This window comes from Schistocerca serialis, chromosome 2 (assembly GCF_023864345.2).
Source record: "Schistocerca serialis cubense isolate TAMUIC-IGC-003099 chromosome 2, iqSchSeri2.2, whole genome shotgun sequence".
NCBI classification, from domain to species: Eukaryota; Metazoa; Arthropoda; class Insecta; order Orthoptera; family Acrididae; genus Schistocerca; species Schistocerca serialis.
Genome location: NC_064639.1, coordinates 309,917,184 through 309,937,187, shown reverse-complemented (window position 1 = coordinate 309,937,187; position 20,004 = coordinate 309,917,184). Strand labels below are relative to the sequence as shown.

The 20,004-nt window shown below is 44.8% G+C and overlaps 1 protein-coding gene across 1 annotated transcript in view; it reads left to right on the top strand.

Annotated features, from left to right (window-relative positions):
* LOC126455935 (glutamate receptor ionotropic, kainate glr-3-like) overlaps positions 1-20,004 on the top strand; it is a 69,593-nt gene that overhangs the window by 6,624 nt on the left and 42,965 nt on the right. Inside the window, exons 2-3 of the mRNA XM_050091694.1 lie at positions 10,691-10,990; positions 13,776-13,837. Coding sequence (XP_049947651.1) covers positions 10,691-10,990; positions 13,776-13,837 — 362 coding nt within the window. The remainder of the gene's footprint in view (positions 1-10,690; positions 10,991-13,775; positions 13,838-20,004) is intronic.

Sequence of the window (20,004 nt, the reverse complement as noted above, 5' to 3'; positions counted from 1 at the left end):
ACGAAAGCGTGGGGCTCAGGCAGCTCCAGGAGGATGACACCATTGTGGTGATGTCAGCAGACAAGAACAAAACGGAGAATGACAAAAAAATGGCTCTGAGCACTATGGGACTTAACATCTGTGGTCATCAGTCCCCTAGAACTTAGAACTACTTAAACCTAACTAACCTAAGGACATCACACACATCCATGCCCGAGGCAGGATTCGAACCTGTGACCACAGCAGTCGCGCGGTTCCGGACTGAGCGCCTAGAACCGCGAGACCACCGCGGCCGGCGGAGAATGACAGAAAGATACAACAGCTACTGGAGGATCCTGCATACAAAGCAATAGGAAGCGACCCAACAGACAAAAAGGACTAAAGACCAGGGCTTTGCTGAAGGAGATGGGTCTGCCTGAACAAGTCATCAAGAAGCTGCATCCCAAAGCGCCAGTACCACTCAGACTGTATGGACTCCTCAAAGTTCATAAGAATGAGGTTCCTCTTCGACCTATTGTTAGCAATATTGGCACAACCTTATACCCTATTGCAAAATACCTGAAAAAGTTGCTGACACCACATGTGGACAGATGTTCACACCACATTCAGAACTCGGAGGACTTCCTACAGCAGCTGAGGAACTACACATAGTGGACTCTGACATCATCGTCAGTTTCGACGTGGTGTCTCTGTTCATATGAGTGCCACTGAACGACTCACTCGATCTTACCGGAGAGAAGTTTGATGGGGCTCTCCTCGACTTATTCAGGCATATACTAACTTCAATATACACCCTATCTGGAGGTTAATTTACGAGCAAACGGAAGGGGTGACGATGCGTAGCCCTCTATCACTAGTGGTGGCCAACCTATTAATGGAAGGATTTGGAGAGGAAGCACTTAATTGGCCACATATCAAGCCAAGTGCCTTTTCAGGCATGTGGATAGTACCTTTGTCATCTGGCCCCGTGGCAGGGAGAAGCTAGATGATTTTCTGGACCATCTGAAATCACGCCACCCGAATATAAAAATCACGATGGTACTGGAGCACAGAAGAACGGAATGCCCAGAACTCTAGTCCACAGGGTGTGTACTCCGTCAGAACGCGACAGTTTGGCGACGGAAATAGAACACTTATAATCGGTGTTCAGCAAAAATGGTTTTCCATCTAGAGACATCCAGTAGGCACTTCGATCTGCCAGTCAGCCACAGGATCCAGAAGAAGAAACAGAAGAGGCGCTGAAGATAGTACACCTACCATATGCTGGACCGATCTCTGCCAAGATCAGCAGAATTCTCATGAAACATGACATCAAGAGCATATTTTGCCCACCCAATAAAATTAGGACGATGCTGGAGAATGTAAAGGATGATCTGGGGTTACGCAAGCCAAGTATTTACAACATCCCGTGCCAGTGTGGGATGTCACACATCGGCCAGACCACCAGAACTGTGGACACCAGGTGTAAAGAGCACCAGAGGCATACCAGACTCATACAAGTAACAAAATCAGCCATATAGGGGCACTGTTTTGAACTTGGTCACTCGATGAACTACAATGACTCCAAGATTATCACGCAGACCCCAAGATACTGGGACAGTGTCATAAAAGACTCCATCGAGATAAAGGTCACGGATAATTTCATCAACCGTGACACTGGGTACCAGCTCAACGCTGCCTGAGATCCGGTTTTTGAGCTTCTGAAAACTCAACGAAGGACAATTTAAGATTTCGGATGAAACAGAAGTGCAGATCGAGAAAACAGCCATGAGACAGAGCACCAGGCATTACAGGTCGGATTTGAAACACCTCATATGACGATCGCAGCCCCAGAGGACGGCGAGCCTAGTGTGAACTATGTTACAACAAAGGAATCCAAGAGTCGAAACTTCTAAAACGAGACGCAAGAGTCTTAACATGTGGTACTTGTGTAGAACAAATAGGATGTGCATACGTCCGGAGGTCTCTTACTTCGCTGTTGTAGACAGACGTTACACCTCGACTCGGACACAAATCTGAATACAGGAAACAGGCACGTAAATGACCGGACGGACAGCTCATAATTTTGTGAAAAAGAAATGGGATGATTTGAAAAAGGATGTCCTCCTTCGTAGTCCAACACCGTGACCTCACAACCACGACGCCGTTGCTATTCAAATTCGATCGACGTTGCTCATCTTGAGCTTGGACCGTTCACTGTTTCTATTTTGCTTCTTCTTTCACGGTTTAGTACACCTAAAAGCCTGAGCAGACCCATGATGTGATGCCTAACTATGCATCATGGCTCGGAAATAAAGCCAATTCAGAAAAAACTTTATTTAACATTTTACTCTTACTTTGATGCACTCGTTATACCCGCAAAGTGTGCACAGTTACTTTTTAATCATCCTGCATTCTATCTACACCTACATTTACATCTACATGCATACTCCGCAAGCCACCGTACGGCGCATGGCGGAGGGTACCCCTTACCACAACCAGTTGTGTCCTTTTCTGTCCCACTCGTAGATAGAGTGAGGGAAAAACAACTGCCTATACGCCTCCTTCTCGTATCTTAACTTCGTGGTCCCTACCCGAAAAGTACGTTGGCGGCAGTAGGATCGTTCTGCAGTCAGTTTCAAATCCCAGTTCTCTAAACTTCCTCAGTAGTGTTCTTCTAACTGAATGTCTTCTTCCCTCCAGGGTTTCCCACTTGAGCTCTCGAAGCATATCCGTAACACTTGCATGCTTATCGAACCTACCGGTAAGAAATCGAGTAGCTCGCCTCTGAATTGTTTCGGTGTCTTATTTCAGTATGATGTGGTGCGGATCCCAAACACTCTAGCAGTACTCAAGTACAGGTCGCACCAACGTCCTATATGTGGTCTCCTGCACAGGTGAACCACACTGTCCTAAATTTCTCCCAATAAACCGAAGTCGACCGTTCGCCTTCCCGACCACAATCCTCACATGCTAGTTCTATTTCATATCGCTTTGCAACGTTAAGCCCAAATATTTAAACGACGTGAATGTGTCAGAGCACTACTAATGCTGTATTCGATCATTACGGGTTTGTTTTTGCTACTAAATAGCATTAACGTATATTTTTCTACATTAAGAGCCAGCTGCCGTTCATCCCACCAACTAGAAATTTTGTCTAGGTCAGCTTGTATCAACCTACAGACACTTATCTTCGACGTCTTCCTGTAGAGTACAGCACAATCAGCAAACAACCGCAGGCTGCTGCCCACCCTGTCTGCCAGAATATTTATGTGTATAGAAAATAGCAACGGTTCTATCACACTTCACTGGGGCACTATAATGTCACCCCCGTCTCCGATGAATATCCGCTGTCGAGGACAACATACGGGTTGTATTACTTATAAGGAGTCTTCGAGCCAGCCACATATCTGGGTGCCTATTCCGTATGCACGTACCTTCGTTAATAGTCTGCAGTGGGGTACAGTGCCGAATGCTTTCGCAAAACTAGAAATACGGAATCTACATGTTGCCCTTCATCCATAGTTCGCAGTATATCATGTGAGAAGAGAGCAAACTGGGTTCCGCAAGAGCGATGCTTTCTAAAGCCGTGCTGATTCGCAGACATGAGCTCTCAAGGAAATTTATTATATTCGAACTCAGAATATTCTCTAGAATTCTGCAGCAAACCGATATTAAGGATATTGGTCTGTAATTTTGCGGGTCCATTCTGTTACCCTTCTTATATACAGGAGTCACCTGCGCTTTTTTCCAGTCGCTTGGCACTTTGCGCTGGTAGAAGGATTCGCGATAAATGCAAACTCAGGGACCAATGACTCTTTGTAAAACCCAACTGCGATTCCTCTCGCAGAATGGGTGTTAAATCTTGCGTCCTCGCCTCGTGTTTCTCCTGCCTATTACATAGCTTTACAAACGCTGGTTTTATTCTAGCGGCGGTAGTCAAACAAATTATGACCCGCTCCTCTCGCGCCACACACCATCTTCAAACCGTCATTCGCCAGGAAATCCCTTATGCAGTGGCCATTCATTTTACCAACCGCCCCTTTGACAGTTGCAGTATACTTCGTGGTTGGTACAACCCACTATTGATAGTGGCTCAGTTTTCGTCTGCACCAATCTGTCAGCTCCAACACGCCACCTCCTAGGGAACCATGCCAGCCTCTCTCGGGCACACACCAGACCCCCTATCTGTCAAACCTGCGAGGGTTAATATTTCGGTCCCCTAAGACCACCAACTTTTCCACAGATTACTCAATTTTTTGAATTATCTGGTCATCATCCTCTACTGAACGAACTACAGCTTCGACACATTCAGTCACATCAGTTGATACAAATGGCTGCAATAAGTGGTGTCACGTCCATGTCAGAACAATAGTGAATGTGCCGCTCATTGTGTCATGCAGTCCGTCAACTCGTCATCACCGTACATATGATGCCAACATCCTAAACATCATATTACTGTCTACACAGCAAGAAAAAAAAATTCTGCTGGAAATGTTTCACCGAATATATCTATTTGCGAAAGCATTGAAATTAATATCATTTTTCATAGAGTGTTGTTCTGCTAGAAATATTGTCACGTAGAAGAAGGTGTAGGTAGATGAATGAGGAGCACTAACTTCACTTAACGAAGGTTTATTCAGCACTTGCACATACAAGAGCGCCGAGCGAACTGCATCCGGCCAGAACACGTACGGTATACATACAGCTACACAACATTCTAGTACAATGATTCTTGCCATTTGTGGATACTTCTAGAATGTACTCGAACAAAATATAGAAATTTAAATTTTCCAGTTCAGGTAAGTTTTGAACTCACGAGTCTCCATGCAACAAACTAGCATCATAACCACTACACTACGGCGGCTGTGCTACTCGGCTTCTTCTGTGACATTGCTCCCTCCTTAAGCGAACAGCGTCTCGGTGTTACGTCGTCCTGATCCGAGAACGAGTCATCGGTCCTGCATACTCCGACTTCCGATGGCTGATGTTCGCCCTGGCGGTGATCTTCTTAGAACTTCCCTTGCCACTACGCTCTTCGTCACCTTTCCGCTTGTTGCCTGTCGCTGGTGCTTCGAATTTACCCTGGGTTGCAGGATCCTTATAGGACTTCATTCGAAGGATGTGGACCGTATATCTGATCGTTCGTCGTCTTGTGTCGGGGTCGAAATCTTCAACATCATAAGTAACATCAGACAACTGTCTTACAACCTTATAAGGTCCAAAGTAGCGCCTGAGGAGCTTCTCAGAGAGACCAACCTTCCGAACAGGAGTGAAGATCCAGACGAGGTCACCGGGCTGGTAGACAACAGGCCGGTGGCTCGCTTCATACCTTCGTCAATCGTTTTCTTGAGTCTGCAGCGTGCGGAGTCGAGCTAACTGCCGAGCTTCCTCAGCTCTGGTTAACACCTGGCCGATATAGTCGTCGTCCATGTCATCAGGATGTAACGGAAACGCAGTGGCCATCGTCGTCGTCGTCGCCTCACGTCCATGCATCAGGAAAAATGGCGTAAATCCTATGGTGTCTTGTTTGGCGTTGTTGTAGGCAAAGGTCACGAAAGGTAGCACCTCATCCCAGTTGCTCGGACGAACATTGACAGCATGCCGGCCAAGGTCTTATTAAGGCGTTCAGTAAGCCTGTTAGTTTGCGGATGGTAGGCAGTGGTCATTTGATGAGTAATGTTACACCGACGGCTTATCTCTGTCACAAGATTCGATTTAAAAACTTTCCCTCGAACCGTAATTAACGACCTTGGGGCACCGTGTTTTAATACAATGTCTTCTACGATGAATTTGACTACCTCGAATGCTTCGACTGTTTTCACGGCTTATGTAATGGCATAGCGTGTCAGATAAACAGTGCAAACAATAATCCATCTGTTGCCTCTGGCAGAAGTTGGAAATCGTCCGAGGAGGTCAATCCCAACACACTGAAAAGGCGTTTCGGCTGGTGGAATTGGTATGAGTCAGCCAGGTGGTTTCTGAGGAACTGCCTTTCTCCTCTGGCACTCTCGAAAGTGCCCAGAAAAATCTCTTGCGACCCTATCGTTTGTCTTAATAAATCCTAAATGCCTGGACTCAGGAGTGTCATGGAATTTCTGTAGAACATCTAAGCGCATGTGTTTAGGAATCACTGGTAGCCACCTCTTTCCAAACGGACCAAAGTTTTCCTTGCAAACAACCTTAAATTGTCCTTTCACATCCTCTGACCGATTTAAGACAAGCATAATTTGAGATATCTTGGCGTCCTGCTTCTGCTCAGCAGAGAGATCCTGGAGTGCAGCGAGGCAGTCACTATTTTCATCAAAGTCTTGAAGGTCTTGCAGAGGGTTTCTTGAGAGACAGTCGACATCTTGGTGTTTTCTTCCACTTTTGTACACTATGGTAATGTCATACTCTTGAAGACGTAGTGCCCATCTGGCGAGTCGTCCTGTTAGATCCTTAAGACCTGTCAACCAACAAAGTGAATGATGGTCCATTACAACTATGAATGACCTTCCATAGAGATACTGTCGAAATTTGCACATGGCCCAGGTCACAGCAAGACATTCTCTTTCTCTAGTTGAGTAGTTTCTCTCGGCTTGTGCAAGTGTTCTAGAAGCATAGGCTATAACTTTCTCTTTTCCATCCAAAATCAGCACCAGAACAGCACCGATCCCATCCCCACTGGCATCCGTGTGTAGTTCTGTAGGTGCTCTCTCATCATACAGACCAAGTACAGGGTCAGTCGTCAGAGCTTTTCGCAGCACATCGAAAGAATCTTGTTGAGCACCACCCCAGATAAATTTAGCATCGGGTTTTAACAACTCTTGGAGTGGCCTGGCTTTGATACAAAAATCTTTTATAAAACCACGGTAATAAGAACATAATCCGTGGAAGCTTCTTACATCTCTAATAATTTTTGGAATGGGAAATTCCGTTATAGATCTCACCTTTTCTGGGTCTGGCCGCACACCTTCATTTGACACAAGGTGTTCAAGTATTTTGATTTCTTTTGCTCCAAAGAGGCACTTTCTTGGATTAAGTTTCAGTCCGGCTTGTTGGAGACACTTAAGAACGGCCCTCAGTCTTCTTATATATTCATCATCTAAATAACAAAGACACATCGTCCGCTTCAGGTGCCTTAAAAGATCATCCATCATCCATTTAAAAGTTGCTGGTGCATTACACGAACCAAACGGCATTACCTTAAACTCATACAGGCCCTCAGGGGTGACGAATGCAGTTTTCTCACGATCAGCCCCATCTCCATCCGAGTACATGTCCATAGTTGAGAAAAGCTTGTCCTTCAGGCAATCTAGTGTGTCGTCAATTCGTGGAAGAGGGTAAACGTCCGTTTTAGTTATGTTACTAAGCTTCCTGTAGTCAACACAAAAGCGCCAACTGCCATCCTTCTTCCTGACGAGAACCACTGGTGACGACAATGGGCTCTGCGAAGGCTGAATGATTTTTAATCGTTTTCTCTACCTCGTCGCGAATTATTCGACTTTCCGTTGCTGACACACGATATGCTCTCTGGCTTATTGGTTGATGGTCTCCAGTGCTAATCCGGTGCTTCACCGTCGATTTGTCTAATTTTCTCTTCACTTGTGGATTGAAGCATTCAGAGAACTTGAAACGTCCCCTTTGAACAATTATACATGACTGTGCTTAAACTGACACACAATATTTTTAGCGCAACGCAATCTGACTTTCAATAATCCCTACAAAAGAGTGGCCCTGACTAACATTAACCTATACCTTTCACAAATCACTTACCTCACAAAAATCTTCGTTACTCGAACTACTGCAATACAGCGAGCGCCACTACTGCCAGCTAAATAAAAGATTCAAACTACGGAAGGCACTAACTGCTGATAGGCATAGTTAGCAAATGAAAGATTTTAATAGAGAACAAACAATGTATTTACCTTAATAGTGTTGAAAAATCATAATATACATAGCAGTTCATGACATCCAGTCTTACAAATTTCAAAACTCCGCCATTTCTCTCCCCACATCCACCACTCCTGGCGGCTCACCTCCAACTGCGCCACGCTACGCGCTGTAAACATCCAGCTGCCCAACACTACAATGGCAGACAACAATGCAAACTAGCCACAGACTGCACACAGCACAGCCAGTGATTTTCATACAGAGCGCTATGTGGCGTTACCAATAAAAAAACCTAAACAGCCTACTTACAAACTCTTGAAGAATGGAAAGTAGCTTTTTCTGTTGTTCCTTAATGAGATCTGGTAATAGTCAAGCTAGAAGATCTTGTCTCGTAGTGGTAGCGCCAATTTCGCCCACAGGCTCGGCATGGGAGGTTTCTATGACGCTCAGCTGTTCTGCAATTAACGGCTCGATGTTTGCTACACACATGCGTCTTGAAATGATCTGCGGTTCTCGGCGACAGTTCACTATCCACAATTCACCGAATGCGTTCTTAAACGAGACGACAGAGGCTGGGATGACCAAGTTATTCTTCAGTGGTATGCTTCTCTTACATTCCACTACAAGATCCGTGGGTTGGTGCATGGCTTGGGACATGACAGTTACCTTTCTAGCGATGACTGCAGGAATGATCACTTCATCCAGCACACATAGTCTCCACACACTCGGATGCACATCTTCCTGTCCACAGCATCTCATCCCGTCTAGCATAATCTTCGAGCGACCACAATCTATAATATCCTGAGAAGTTTTCAAAAAGTTCTATCCGAGAATGACGTCATGACTACACTCTTGTAAGATGATGAATTCTAAGGGCTGTGTATGGCCACTTATACCCACATTAATGGCACATCTTCCTAGGTTTTACATATTTGCCAATAGCCACCTTCAGCAGAGATGTTTTGCTGTCGACGAATACGGTTTTCTGCAACTGGTGACAGTACTTATCCGAAATGACTGAATATAATGCTCCAGAGTCCACAAGAGCTTGGGCTGGTCGGCCATCCATGAGGATATCGACGTAGTTTCCTATTATTTTTGTCGTGATCGACGGCGGAGGATTTTTCTCTTCAGCCGCCTCAACTCCAAGGAAGGTTGCACCCTTTAGTTTTCCAGGTGGCGGCGCCTAGGTGATCGGCTGGAGCTTCTAAACGGCTAGGGAGACCTCGATCGACGTGTTGGGCAGCGTCCTCTCCAGCGGGCAGCTTGCGACGATGGTGACTTACGTCATCCTGCAACCACAACTTTTACTTCATATTCGTCGTCCCGGAGTTGGCGTCGGCTAAGATCGGTGTGCTGTCTTCTGGCGCGGGCGTCATCAAATATCCTCCACCTTTCTCGATAATAGCGCACCACATGTCCCCGTCGTCTTCAGTGGAAACATACTGGTTGGTTATCCTGGGTCCTCCAGACGTCAGTCTTCCTTGGTGCCCAAACAGGCTCCTCATGCCACATTGTAGGGCCGTAACTTCGCCTAGGTCTCGACTTTTTCACTGTTTGAAAGGGAAATGAAGGATGAGAGATTGGGTTCAATGTCTGTTCCACTTCCTCTCTTATGACGCTTGAAGCGTCTCGGTGTTTTGCTCGCCGTGCAATCAAAGTACCTTCTGAACTTCCTCTGTCACTATCTGACGAAGAACACTTTTGAAATCAGTTCCTTCCTCCATCAGAGACATTGATACGACGTTTGGAAGCCCTTCAGACTTCTTGCGTGTAATTCTTTTTTGATGCATTGTCTAGATATACTGGCACCATTTTATGAAGTCGCTGCTGTCGAAACCTCATTCAGGAGTGGGGCTTGATACATGACTTCAGCAACACTCTTCATGAGATGTGCAACCCTATCTTTCTCCTTCATTCTATGGTCCACTATTTTACACAGCTTCAAGACGTCTTGAATGTAGGATGCTGTCGTTTCTCGTGGACGCTGGCCCTGCACTTTAATTTATCTTCATCCTTGCAGTTCTGTCGTTGTGTGTCGCCGAAATACTTGCGCAGTTCCGCCTGGAATACTTCCCAGCTTGTGAACTTCTCCTCCTTGTTCTCATACCGTTGCTTGGCAGTGCCCTCCAAGTACAAAAATACGTTAGCCAAACACACGGTGTCATCCCTTTTGTTAAATTTGGCCTTACGCTCATATACCTTCAGCCACTTGTTTGTATCTTGACCATATTCACCAGAGAACTCGGAAGGATGTCTCATGTGGTGGCACACAGTTGCTGTCATCGTAACGTGCTCTTCTTCTACTGTCTCCGATAGATTGCCATCTGTTGAATATGGCTCGAATCGGGTTTCTCGCCACGTAAACGGCGGCTCTGTCGTGGTATGATGGGAGCCACTGCGTCGTCGATAATGTGTGCTATTACAAGTTCCAGTACCCAGCGTCTCCACCAGAATAATGTCACGTAGAAGAAGGTGTTGGTAGATGAATGACGAACACGAACTCCTCTTAACGAAGGGTTACTCTGCACTTGCACACACAAGAGCGCGGAGCGAAGTGTCTCCGGCCAGAACACATACGGTATATATACAGCTACAGAGCATTTCAGTGCAATAATTCTTGCCATAAGTGGATATTTCTAGAATGTACTCGAGCCGAATATATAAATTAAAATTTTCCAGTTCAGTTAAGTTTTGAACTGACGACCTTGCACGCAACAGTCTTGTAGTATACTCACTACACTATTGCAGCTGTGCTACTTAGCGTCTTCTGCGACAATGTAACTAATTTCAAAAATATATCTAATTCAGAACGTAATTTCCTTTGATTAGTAATTTTATATTTTTGTCCCCTCAGGATCTGTTTGAGAAGCGGCAGTCAGAGTTCGTGTGGCTGTTGCTGCTGAATGACAGGAAGCCAGATTTGGTGTTGCACGATCTGCACATTGAGTTCAACTCGAATTTCTACATCGCGGTGCCATCAATTCGGGGCCGACTCAACTTACTGGAAGCTTACAGGGTAGGCAAGGGATATCCGCTCATTATGAAGAAGTACTGCACATGGCGTGCCAGCAAACAGTTTATCTGCGGAAACGAACCCATCATCATACGCCGAAAAGACCTGATGGGATACAACATGACGGTGGGGATAATTACGGTACGTCATCATTCACTTTACTCAAAAATATATGTCTGACCTTCAAGAATGGAAAATCGTTGAATTATGACGCATTTTATTGGGATAGTGTATCAACTAGAAGTAGGCAGTTGTAATAGGGGCTGTTCAAAGCTAAAGGAACCAGCAGTGCAGAATGAACAGCCGTCTCCGAAATCAAAAATGGCCAATGGAGTTAAGTGACACTTAATTGTTTTATATAATCGAAATGAAAGTTCCATTTACGGTGACATGCACCGCAATGATACTTACTGCTAGAAATTACGTATGTATGAAACAAAATGTAGGATGTAACAACGACTACACATAGTGTTGCGAAAATTAAGGTGACACTGTGCGAGTATGTTTACATTTTAATTTATTCGATTTTTTCCTAATATTGTGTACACATGAACAAGGCCCTGTGTAGCTAATCTGACATGAGAAATAGAGCCGGTGACTTCCACTGGCAGGTCCATGTGGCGTCCTCATCCGTCACAGCCCCGTCGTGCTGGTGGGGCAGCGAGATTCGCACCAATTCCATCACAGAAATGACCAGTACTTACTGTCGGCAACAGTGCGCTCGTTGTGCAATGCGCCATTACCAGTCACGTGTCCTAAAACACTACCGCCACTGTGAGTGTGGAGATATGCCTTCTTCCTTGCCACGCTAGTCCGCGAATTACTGTTGAGTTCACTGTTTCAGAAAAGTAACCTGCCTTGCAGTATTGCACTGGCCTTGTTGAATTATCACAGTGACAGCATCCCACGTCCACCTGCTGTCAGTACTGCTGCCATACACCGCTCAGGCTTTCGCTGATATGCCCATATACGGTTGTTTGTGCAATATTCTCTGTTCTTTAAGAACATTTTTGCGCTCCCGCTGAACAAGTTGGAAGGCAGCGTTATCACTGTGTCGGCGTGAAGATTAAGACGTGCTCTTACGAGCTCATCTGTTTCTTTTCGATTAGATCCGTCAATTTAATTGTAATTCAGTGTAGGTGATCATTGCGTTATTTAAATTAAAACATGAAGAAAATAAATGATCTTTGTTGAAGTGTGAAGTGATAATTTTTCTAAGATTATAAAATTCTCATATTAATAATTAATCAGGGCTTTCGTAGCTGAACAGAACAAACAGCTGGTTAGATACCCAAATTTTCGTGTACTAATTATTACATTTTTTCTATGATTTTCGCAGATCGAACTTAAAGTGATACACTACCCATAGTAGTACCATCCCGTTATTTGCTACGTAACTTCATCATTATGAATACTTGCAAGTCAGAGGAGATGTTGGTAGTTGACACTTGTCTTTTTAGAATTTCACATGAAATTGTACGGAATGGAATCAGGATAAATCGAGATTTTCTATTCTCAACAACTAAAAAATAAGGGCAGGACACTTTTTAACTGGAAGAACACAATTGAGGGTTTAGAGTTCTTCCTCAATTTTCAAATTCTGTGTAGGTCAGTGCAGTGCACTCGATCGTCTTGTTCACTGTGTGAAGTGAAGACATTCAGTGCAGGAATCACATTCCGTCTCGATTGTTTTAACTCTAGTGGCGTCTGCCAATTATAATACATCAGACCGTTGGCGTTCATAAGGTAGGAAGACTACTCTAGTTATTCCTAGTACATGAAACAAGCAGTATATAACATTATATTCACTGGCTTATAGTCAGGCTGTCTAGCTGTCCTGCAAATGTGCACGTACATGAACTTTGGTAAGTAGTTAAACGTTTTTGTGGCTGATGTGTGATTTCTTACTTTATGTGTGGGTATTTGTGTGGTTTATTGTTGTACATGCGGGTATTTCAAATGTATTTTTTGTGCTTTCTTATTTTACATGTGGGTATTTGAAAATAAGCAGTTTAAGATGCTATCCAACTGTTATTCTTGGGAACCATATACCATACAGACATTTAAAAGGGTGGTCAGAAATAATCTGAAAAACTTGTAAGAATGTTTCAGGGTAGGTTGTGCTGAGAAATAATTGTTAAGATAGAATTTCAATATGTTGCGCAATTTCGGAGTTAATTAGTATTGAAGTATTGAAGTTAGACAATCAGGCGCTGTGTATGCAAATTCTGGCGACCCACCAGAGACAGTGTCCCGAGATGTGTTCTTCGATTGGTTCAAAAATCGCTCTAAGCACTGTGGGACTTAACATCTGAGGTCATGAGTCCCCTAGACTTAGAACTACTTAAACCTAACTAATCTATGGACATCAAACACATCCATGCCCGAGGCAGGATTCGAACCTGCGACCGTAGCAACAGCGCGGTTACGGACTGAAGCGCCTAGAAACCTCTCGTCCACACCGGCCGGCTCTTCGATTGGTTTCCTAAAACCGGACAAGTCAGCGATATAAAAATTGGACGTGGGGCATTATTAAGGATCGAATCCGAGCCAACAGCTGATCAGTGTCGTGCGTTATCATCTACGCTGCCAGAACAGCCAACACTAACTGTACCTGGCGGGCCGCTTAGCTTGGCGCATGCAAGACATGATTGGCTAACTTCAGTGTCAGTTAACTCGGAACCGGCGGAACGTATCGAATTTCTTTCTGAATAATTATTTCTCAGCACAACCTACCCTGCAACACCCTTATAAGCTTTTCAGACTGTTTCTTACTACCCTGTATAAGGAAGATTTGTACAGTGAATGTGGCGGGTCTCATAATTTGTAATATACCCTTTGATACGCATGACAAGAATCCGATATATAGCTATTTACAATAATTGTATTATTTCTTGGCGTCTAATACAATTCTCGGTGGTTTCAGGACTGGCCAGAAGTGACTTTCTTCAACAAGACACACTGTGGAGGACTTATTTGTGAAGTCTGGCAAGTTATGTCGCATAGACTTAACGTCACGTGAGTAGATTTTTCCTCAGGTAGCATACAGTGTGTCCAAGGAAGAAAGGACAATATTTCACAAAGTGAGAAAAGTGACAGAAAGGGCCTTACGAAGCAAAAGAATATGCGATAGCCATATCCATTTATTAAACACATCCTAAGATGAATCTGAAATGGCAGGTAGCATGGATGTGTGAGAGGTGTGGTGCTAAACTCAACACACCCAGACGTAAAAGAAGATTATTTACATTTATTCGCCTCAGCAATATTCGAAGAATACCGACGAAAAAGAACAACTGAATTCCGAAGAAAGATGATATTTCTATGAATACAGAATTATTTTGCCTTCTTCGAAATCAAGCGTTATAAGAGCCGCCAACGGGCTGTTAATGAAAGGTTCAATCAGAATGATTCTTCAAGTATTCTTTCAAACATTTGAAGCCGATTTTACAATTTTGCACACATGAATTTTACATCCCATAACAGTGAAAGAATAAATATCTACAGACTTTACAAGTTTCACAACAATTTTCCATTATTAAATACACTCCTGGAAATTGAAATAAGAACACCGTGAATTCGTTGTCCCAGGAAGGGGAAATTTTATTGACACATTCCTGGGGTCAGATACATCACATGATCACACTGACAGAACCACAGGCACATAGACACAGGCAACAGAGCATGCACAATGTCGGCACTAGTACAGTGTATATCCACCTTTCGCAGCAATGCAGGCTGCTATTCTCCCATGGAGACGATCGTAGAGATGCTGGATGTAGTCCTGTGGAACGGCTTGCCATGCCATTTCCACCTGGCGCCTCAGTTGGACCAGCGTTCGTGCTGGACGTGCAGACCGCGTGAGACGACGTTTCATCCAGTCCCAAACCTGCTCAATGGGGGACAGATCCGGAGATCTTGCTGGCCAGGGTAGTTGACTTACACCTTCTAGAGCACGTTGGGTGGCACGGGATACATGCGGACGTGCATTGTCCTGTTGGAACAGCAAGTTCCCTTGCCGGTCTAGGAATGGTAGAACGATGGGTTCGATGACGGTTTGGATGTACCGTGCACTATTCAGTGTCCCCTCGACGATCACCAGTGGTGTACGGCCAGTGTAGGAGATCGCTCCCCACACCATGATGCCGGGTGTTGGCCCTGTGTGCCTTGGTCGTATGCAGTCCTGATTGTGGCGCTCACCTGCACGGCGCCAAACACGCATACGACCATCATTGGCACCAAGGCAGAAGCGACTCTCATCGCTGAAGACGACACGTCTCCATTCGTCCCTCCATTCACGCCTGTCGCGACACCACTGGAGGCGGGCTGCACGATGTTGGGGCGTGAGCGGAAGACGGCCTAACGGTGTGCGGGACCGTAGCCCAGCTTCATGGAGACGGTTGCGAATGGTCCTCGCCGATACCCCAGGAGCAACAGTGTCCCTAATTTGCTGGGAAGTGGCGGTGCGGTCCCCTACGGCACTGCGTAGGATCCTACGGTCTTGGCGTGCATCCGTGCGTCGCTGCGGTCCGGTCCCAGGTCGACGGGCACGTGCACCTTCCGCCGACCACTGGCGACAATATCGATGTACTGTGGAGACCTCACGCCCCACGTGTTGAGCAATTCGGCGGTACGTCCACCCGGCCTCCCGCATGCCCACTATACGCCCTCGCTCAAAGTCCGTCAACTGCACATACGGTTCACGTCCACGCTGTCGCGGCATGCTACCAGTGTTAAAGACTGCGATGGAGCTCCGTATGCCACGGCAAACTGGCTGACACTGACGGCGGCGGTGCACAAATGCTGCGCAGCTAGCGCCATTCGACGGCCAACACCGCGGTTCCTGGTGTGTCCGCTGTGCCGTGCGTGTGATCATTGCTTGTACAGCCCTCTCGCAGTGTCCGGAGCAAGTATGGTGGGTCTGACACGCCGGTGTCAATGTGTTCTTTTTTCCATTTCCAGGAGTGTAGATGAGTTAATAAAATGCCCAGTTCATACATAAACAATGGAAGGATTAACAGTATTAAATCATTACTGAAGGAGCTGAAAACATACATATCGTTAATAAACAGTCGTTGACAGAAAGTGGGCAGTTTAAGATTAGCCCAGACATCGCTGGGTTATTTCATTCAATTCAGATTAGGTAGTTCAAAACACACACACACAGTAAAACTTGAAACTACGTACTCACAAGGTGACATAAACAAAAATGAATTACAGATCGCACACTGAAACGAATCGTATGGCCCTTTCTGGTCTTAGCTGTGAATGACTTTAATGTTTAACATTTCGGTTCTGTAATCTTGGTTCAAAAAGGTGTGTGAAATCTTATGGGACTTAACTGCTAAGGTCATCAGGCCCTAAGCTTACACACTAGTTAACCTAAATTATCCTAAGGACAAACACACACACCCATGCCCGAGGGAGGACTCGAACCTCCGCCGGGACCAGTCGCACAGTCCATGACTGCAGCGCCCTAGACCCCTCGGCTAATCCCGCGCGGCTGTGTTCTTGAATTAAAAAAAAAATAATTGTGGCAATTTAACGCTTGAGTGTTTAAAAGAGTACAAGCAGTTCAAAAAGATTTATTTCTCATGACAATTTTAATACATGGGCTTTTATAAAGGAAACACACCGTTGTAAAAGATGAAACCTTTTATTATACATAGCTGTGATTGCACCAAATTGTGAAAGCGTTTCCGTTTGGAAAGTATTCCTTTTTACAAGTGGAATAATAGCTCGTGACTGTTCTACTAAATCGGAACACTGATCCACATTGGGGACAAAGACAAATATGACAGTGAGCAATCAAAGCTAGACAGCATTACACGGGAGAACCTAAATTAAATTTTATAACAAGTCCTCCCTCAAAGAACAGGAGAGTTCGCGAATCACAAATAGCACTTTGGTCACTGGTAATTCAGGTGCCCATCAGTTTCCTTTTGCACCCGTCCTTAGTTGAATGCTAAATAGTAACAGCTCGGCATTCACGAACCAAAGCAGCAGAAATGAGAATGCACTGACTCTGAGCACGCGAACCTACAACCACAAAGGCACTGAGAAGCACAAATTCGTCAGATGTCATAGGCACGCTTTTCACAACTAATGATCGCCATCCATAACTTGAGGAACCGGACCTCAGTTTTCGTTGAGAAATCATAGTTACCACGTAGAACAGTTAGTAAACATTCCCTCTCGATTGAGCACGCGTGCAGTTAAATCCATTCGGTGAAGAGCTACACTGCCTGCTGCGGGATACCGATGAATGCACCACTACGATGTGAAGCACAGAGGAGTTTAACGAGTGGATTAGTATTAACGCATCTCCCCCCCCCCTCCCCTCCCTGTAGAGGTAACTTGGGGGACGGGCCGGAGGGGGAAGGGGTGCACATTTAATTAAGGTATAGTACGTCCTTCAGTAATCCGGTCAACAAGCTGAATGAATATTTGAATTAGGATTAGCCATCCTACAGTCACGACACTGACCGACTAATTTACTTATGTTGGAGCTCAAATTCCCCCAATTTAGATGCTCCCTCTTTTCATGATTGTTTTGTACGTTCCCAAATGGACTCTTTTCTTGGCTGCTCTGTCCCGGGCAAGAAAGTTGACTGAGGGTATAACCCGTAAGACATGATACGAACCGACAAAGCGGGGGGAGCCTCTTAGATGAAATCTTCTGACTATCATTACCATGTGTCCAAAAATTTTTCAGAAAGGCTGTGTCACTGGCTTTTGACGACATAGAGTGCCTCCTCGTGTTATGCCTTGCAGCCTCCTTCTGGGGTGGGGGGGGGGGGGGGGGGGAAGCGAGCGAGATGGCGTAGTCGTTAGCACATTAGGTTCGCATTTGGGAGGATTGCAGTTCAAATCCGCGTCCAGCCATCCAGATTTCGGTTTTCCGTGATTTCCGTAACTCGCTCCAGGCAAATACCGTGGTGATTCCTTTGAAAGGTCACGGTCGATTTCCTTCCCCATCCTTGTGACATTCCGAGGTTGCGCTGCGTCACTAGTGACCACGATGTCGACGGGTCGTTAAACCCTAACCTTCCTTCCTTCTGGAGCGTGAAGCGAACATTGTTCTTTTTAGCTTGCTTAATTTCCTTAACAACATTGTGATGAATATCTTCAAGCTGAAGGCCATTTATCGATCACAGTTTAATTACAGGAGAATTAATAGGATACGCAAACATCAACGTTTTCCTTTCACGAACTGCAGTATTAAAGGCAAAATTAAGCCATTTGATAGAATGGCCCTACTTTAACTGATATTCAGCGTAAAAAATAATAAGGGCCATGTTCAAAGTACTGATGACTTGTTCTACAAAGGTTGTCTGCTGCTAATATTATATAGCTGTTAAATGAGAAGCTGTAGTATTAAGGCGAAAAGGGCAAAAAGGTGGGAGCTTTGTTGCTTACCAGGTCGTTACAGCAGCGCAAACACGGAAAATATTTCTGCCAGATGACGGATGGTATTGCCGATTGTCATTATCTTTCTCGTGGCTAGCTAAATTAAACGAGTAAATGCATCAACCACAAGAAATATATACCTATTACCATTTTTTGTACGGGGAAGAGGCCCCAGATAATGGCGAAATTCTCTTCTAGCGTGTAATGTAATGAATCTTGACGGGTATTTGAATTAGGATTAGCCATCCTACAGTCACGACACTGACCGACTAATTTACTTATGTAGGAGCTCAAATTCCCCAAATTTAGATGCTCCCTCTTTTCATGATTGTTTTGTGCGTTCCCAAATGGACTCCAAATCAGGGTTTGTGAAGATAGTGACAGGGTCAGATCCTGGTGGAGATAAATCTTTAATTTACCTTCAGTGCCGGTTCGGTAAGACAAAGACATCCGTTAATGGAAAACCCTAAAATCTGCTGGGCGTCATTAAGTTGCTGTTTCATCTTATTTAACTACGCACCTTGGATCTGTTTATCCTTCACGGTGTTTCTCTCGAGACTGTAGAAACACACAACGGTTTCTGGCTGACTTGCAATTCTTGGGTTATTTCCATCTCACGCTGAAACATACGACAAAGAACACCAGCGATTTGGTTGTCAGTAGTCCTTTTATGTGTAGTTCGAAAACGGAAAGCAGAAATCCTAACAACCAAGCGGGTCCGTTTTATAGGGCTGACCAGTACCCTAGTTCAAAACGAGGTAATCCGCTTCTAGCTGTAACTGCTAATGCTCTGGATTGAATTTAACTTTCTCTAGAGCGAACGGTACAGCCAAGTCTTTTTCTTACATAATACGAGATGCAAATATTTCAATGAAAGTCTCCTCTATTACTCTCTGCGCCCCTCACTTTGAGAACGACTGTATAACGGCCTGTTCGCGCAAACCAAGTTGAACATGGCGCTATGGCTGATGGCAGCGTCTGTATCATTCCCCCCCCCCCCCCCTCTCCTCCCGCCCGTTCCACCGTGTGTGACTGAAGAGGTCAGTCTTACTTCAAGGTGCGTTTAAATAGCCTAGTACACACTACTGATTACCGTTGTTCAAACCTCATGAAGTGTAATGCATGCCCTGTGCCCTCCAGGAAGTGACTCAAAGTGCAAAGTGGTGAGAAATTTATTCACAAACCAGCTATACCCTTGGCCATAGTGGAATTCTTGAAAGAAACTTTCAGAGACCTATCGGATGTAAGCCTACTGAAGAAACGTCACCCTAACCAGACCCAGAATCCTAACTAGTCCATCAACAGCACAATTGGGCTATAATTCTAAACACAGTGTTTGTGTCAATCAGCACACTGCATTTTGCTATCTTTGATGCAGATGAAACGTTCAATGAAGGAAATGTTGCAACGTATGAGGTTCTGAAAAGACTGCTACAAACTGCTGGTCGTTTCACGTCAAAATAAGTGTTAAATTTAGATAAAGAAAGGATTAGGACAACAGAGGGAACTATTAGAGACTTTGAAACAAGAATAAGACATCGTAGAAAAGCAGAAAAAGGGAAACTGCAAGATAAGATGCAAGAGCATGCAGGCAATCCATCATATGGAGCTGGGATGTCTTGAAAACTTAAATGGTTCTTTCCTGTAAGCTGTAATTTTTAAGAATAAAGTGAACTTTTTCTCAGCTTCTACTACCAGAATTTGCTCAAAATTGCAGGTTATACTCATTTAAGTATTGTGCACAT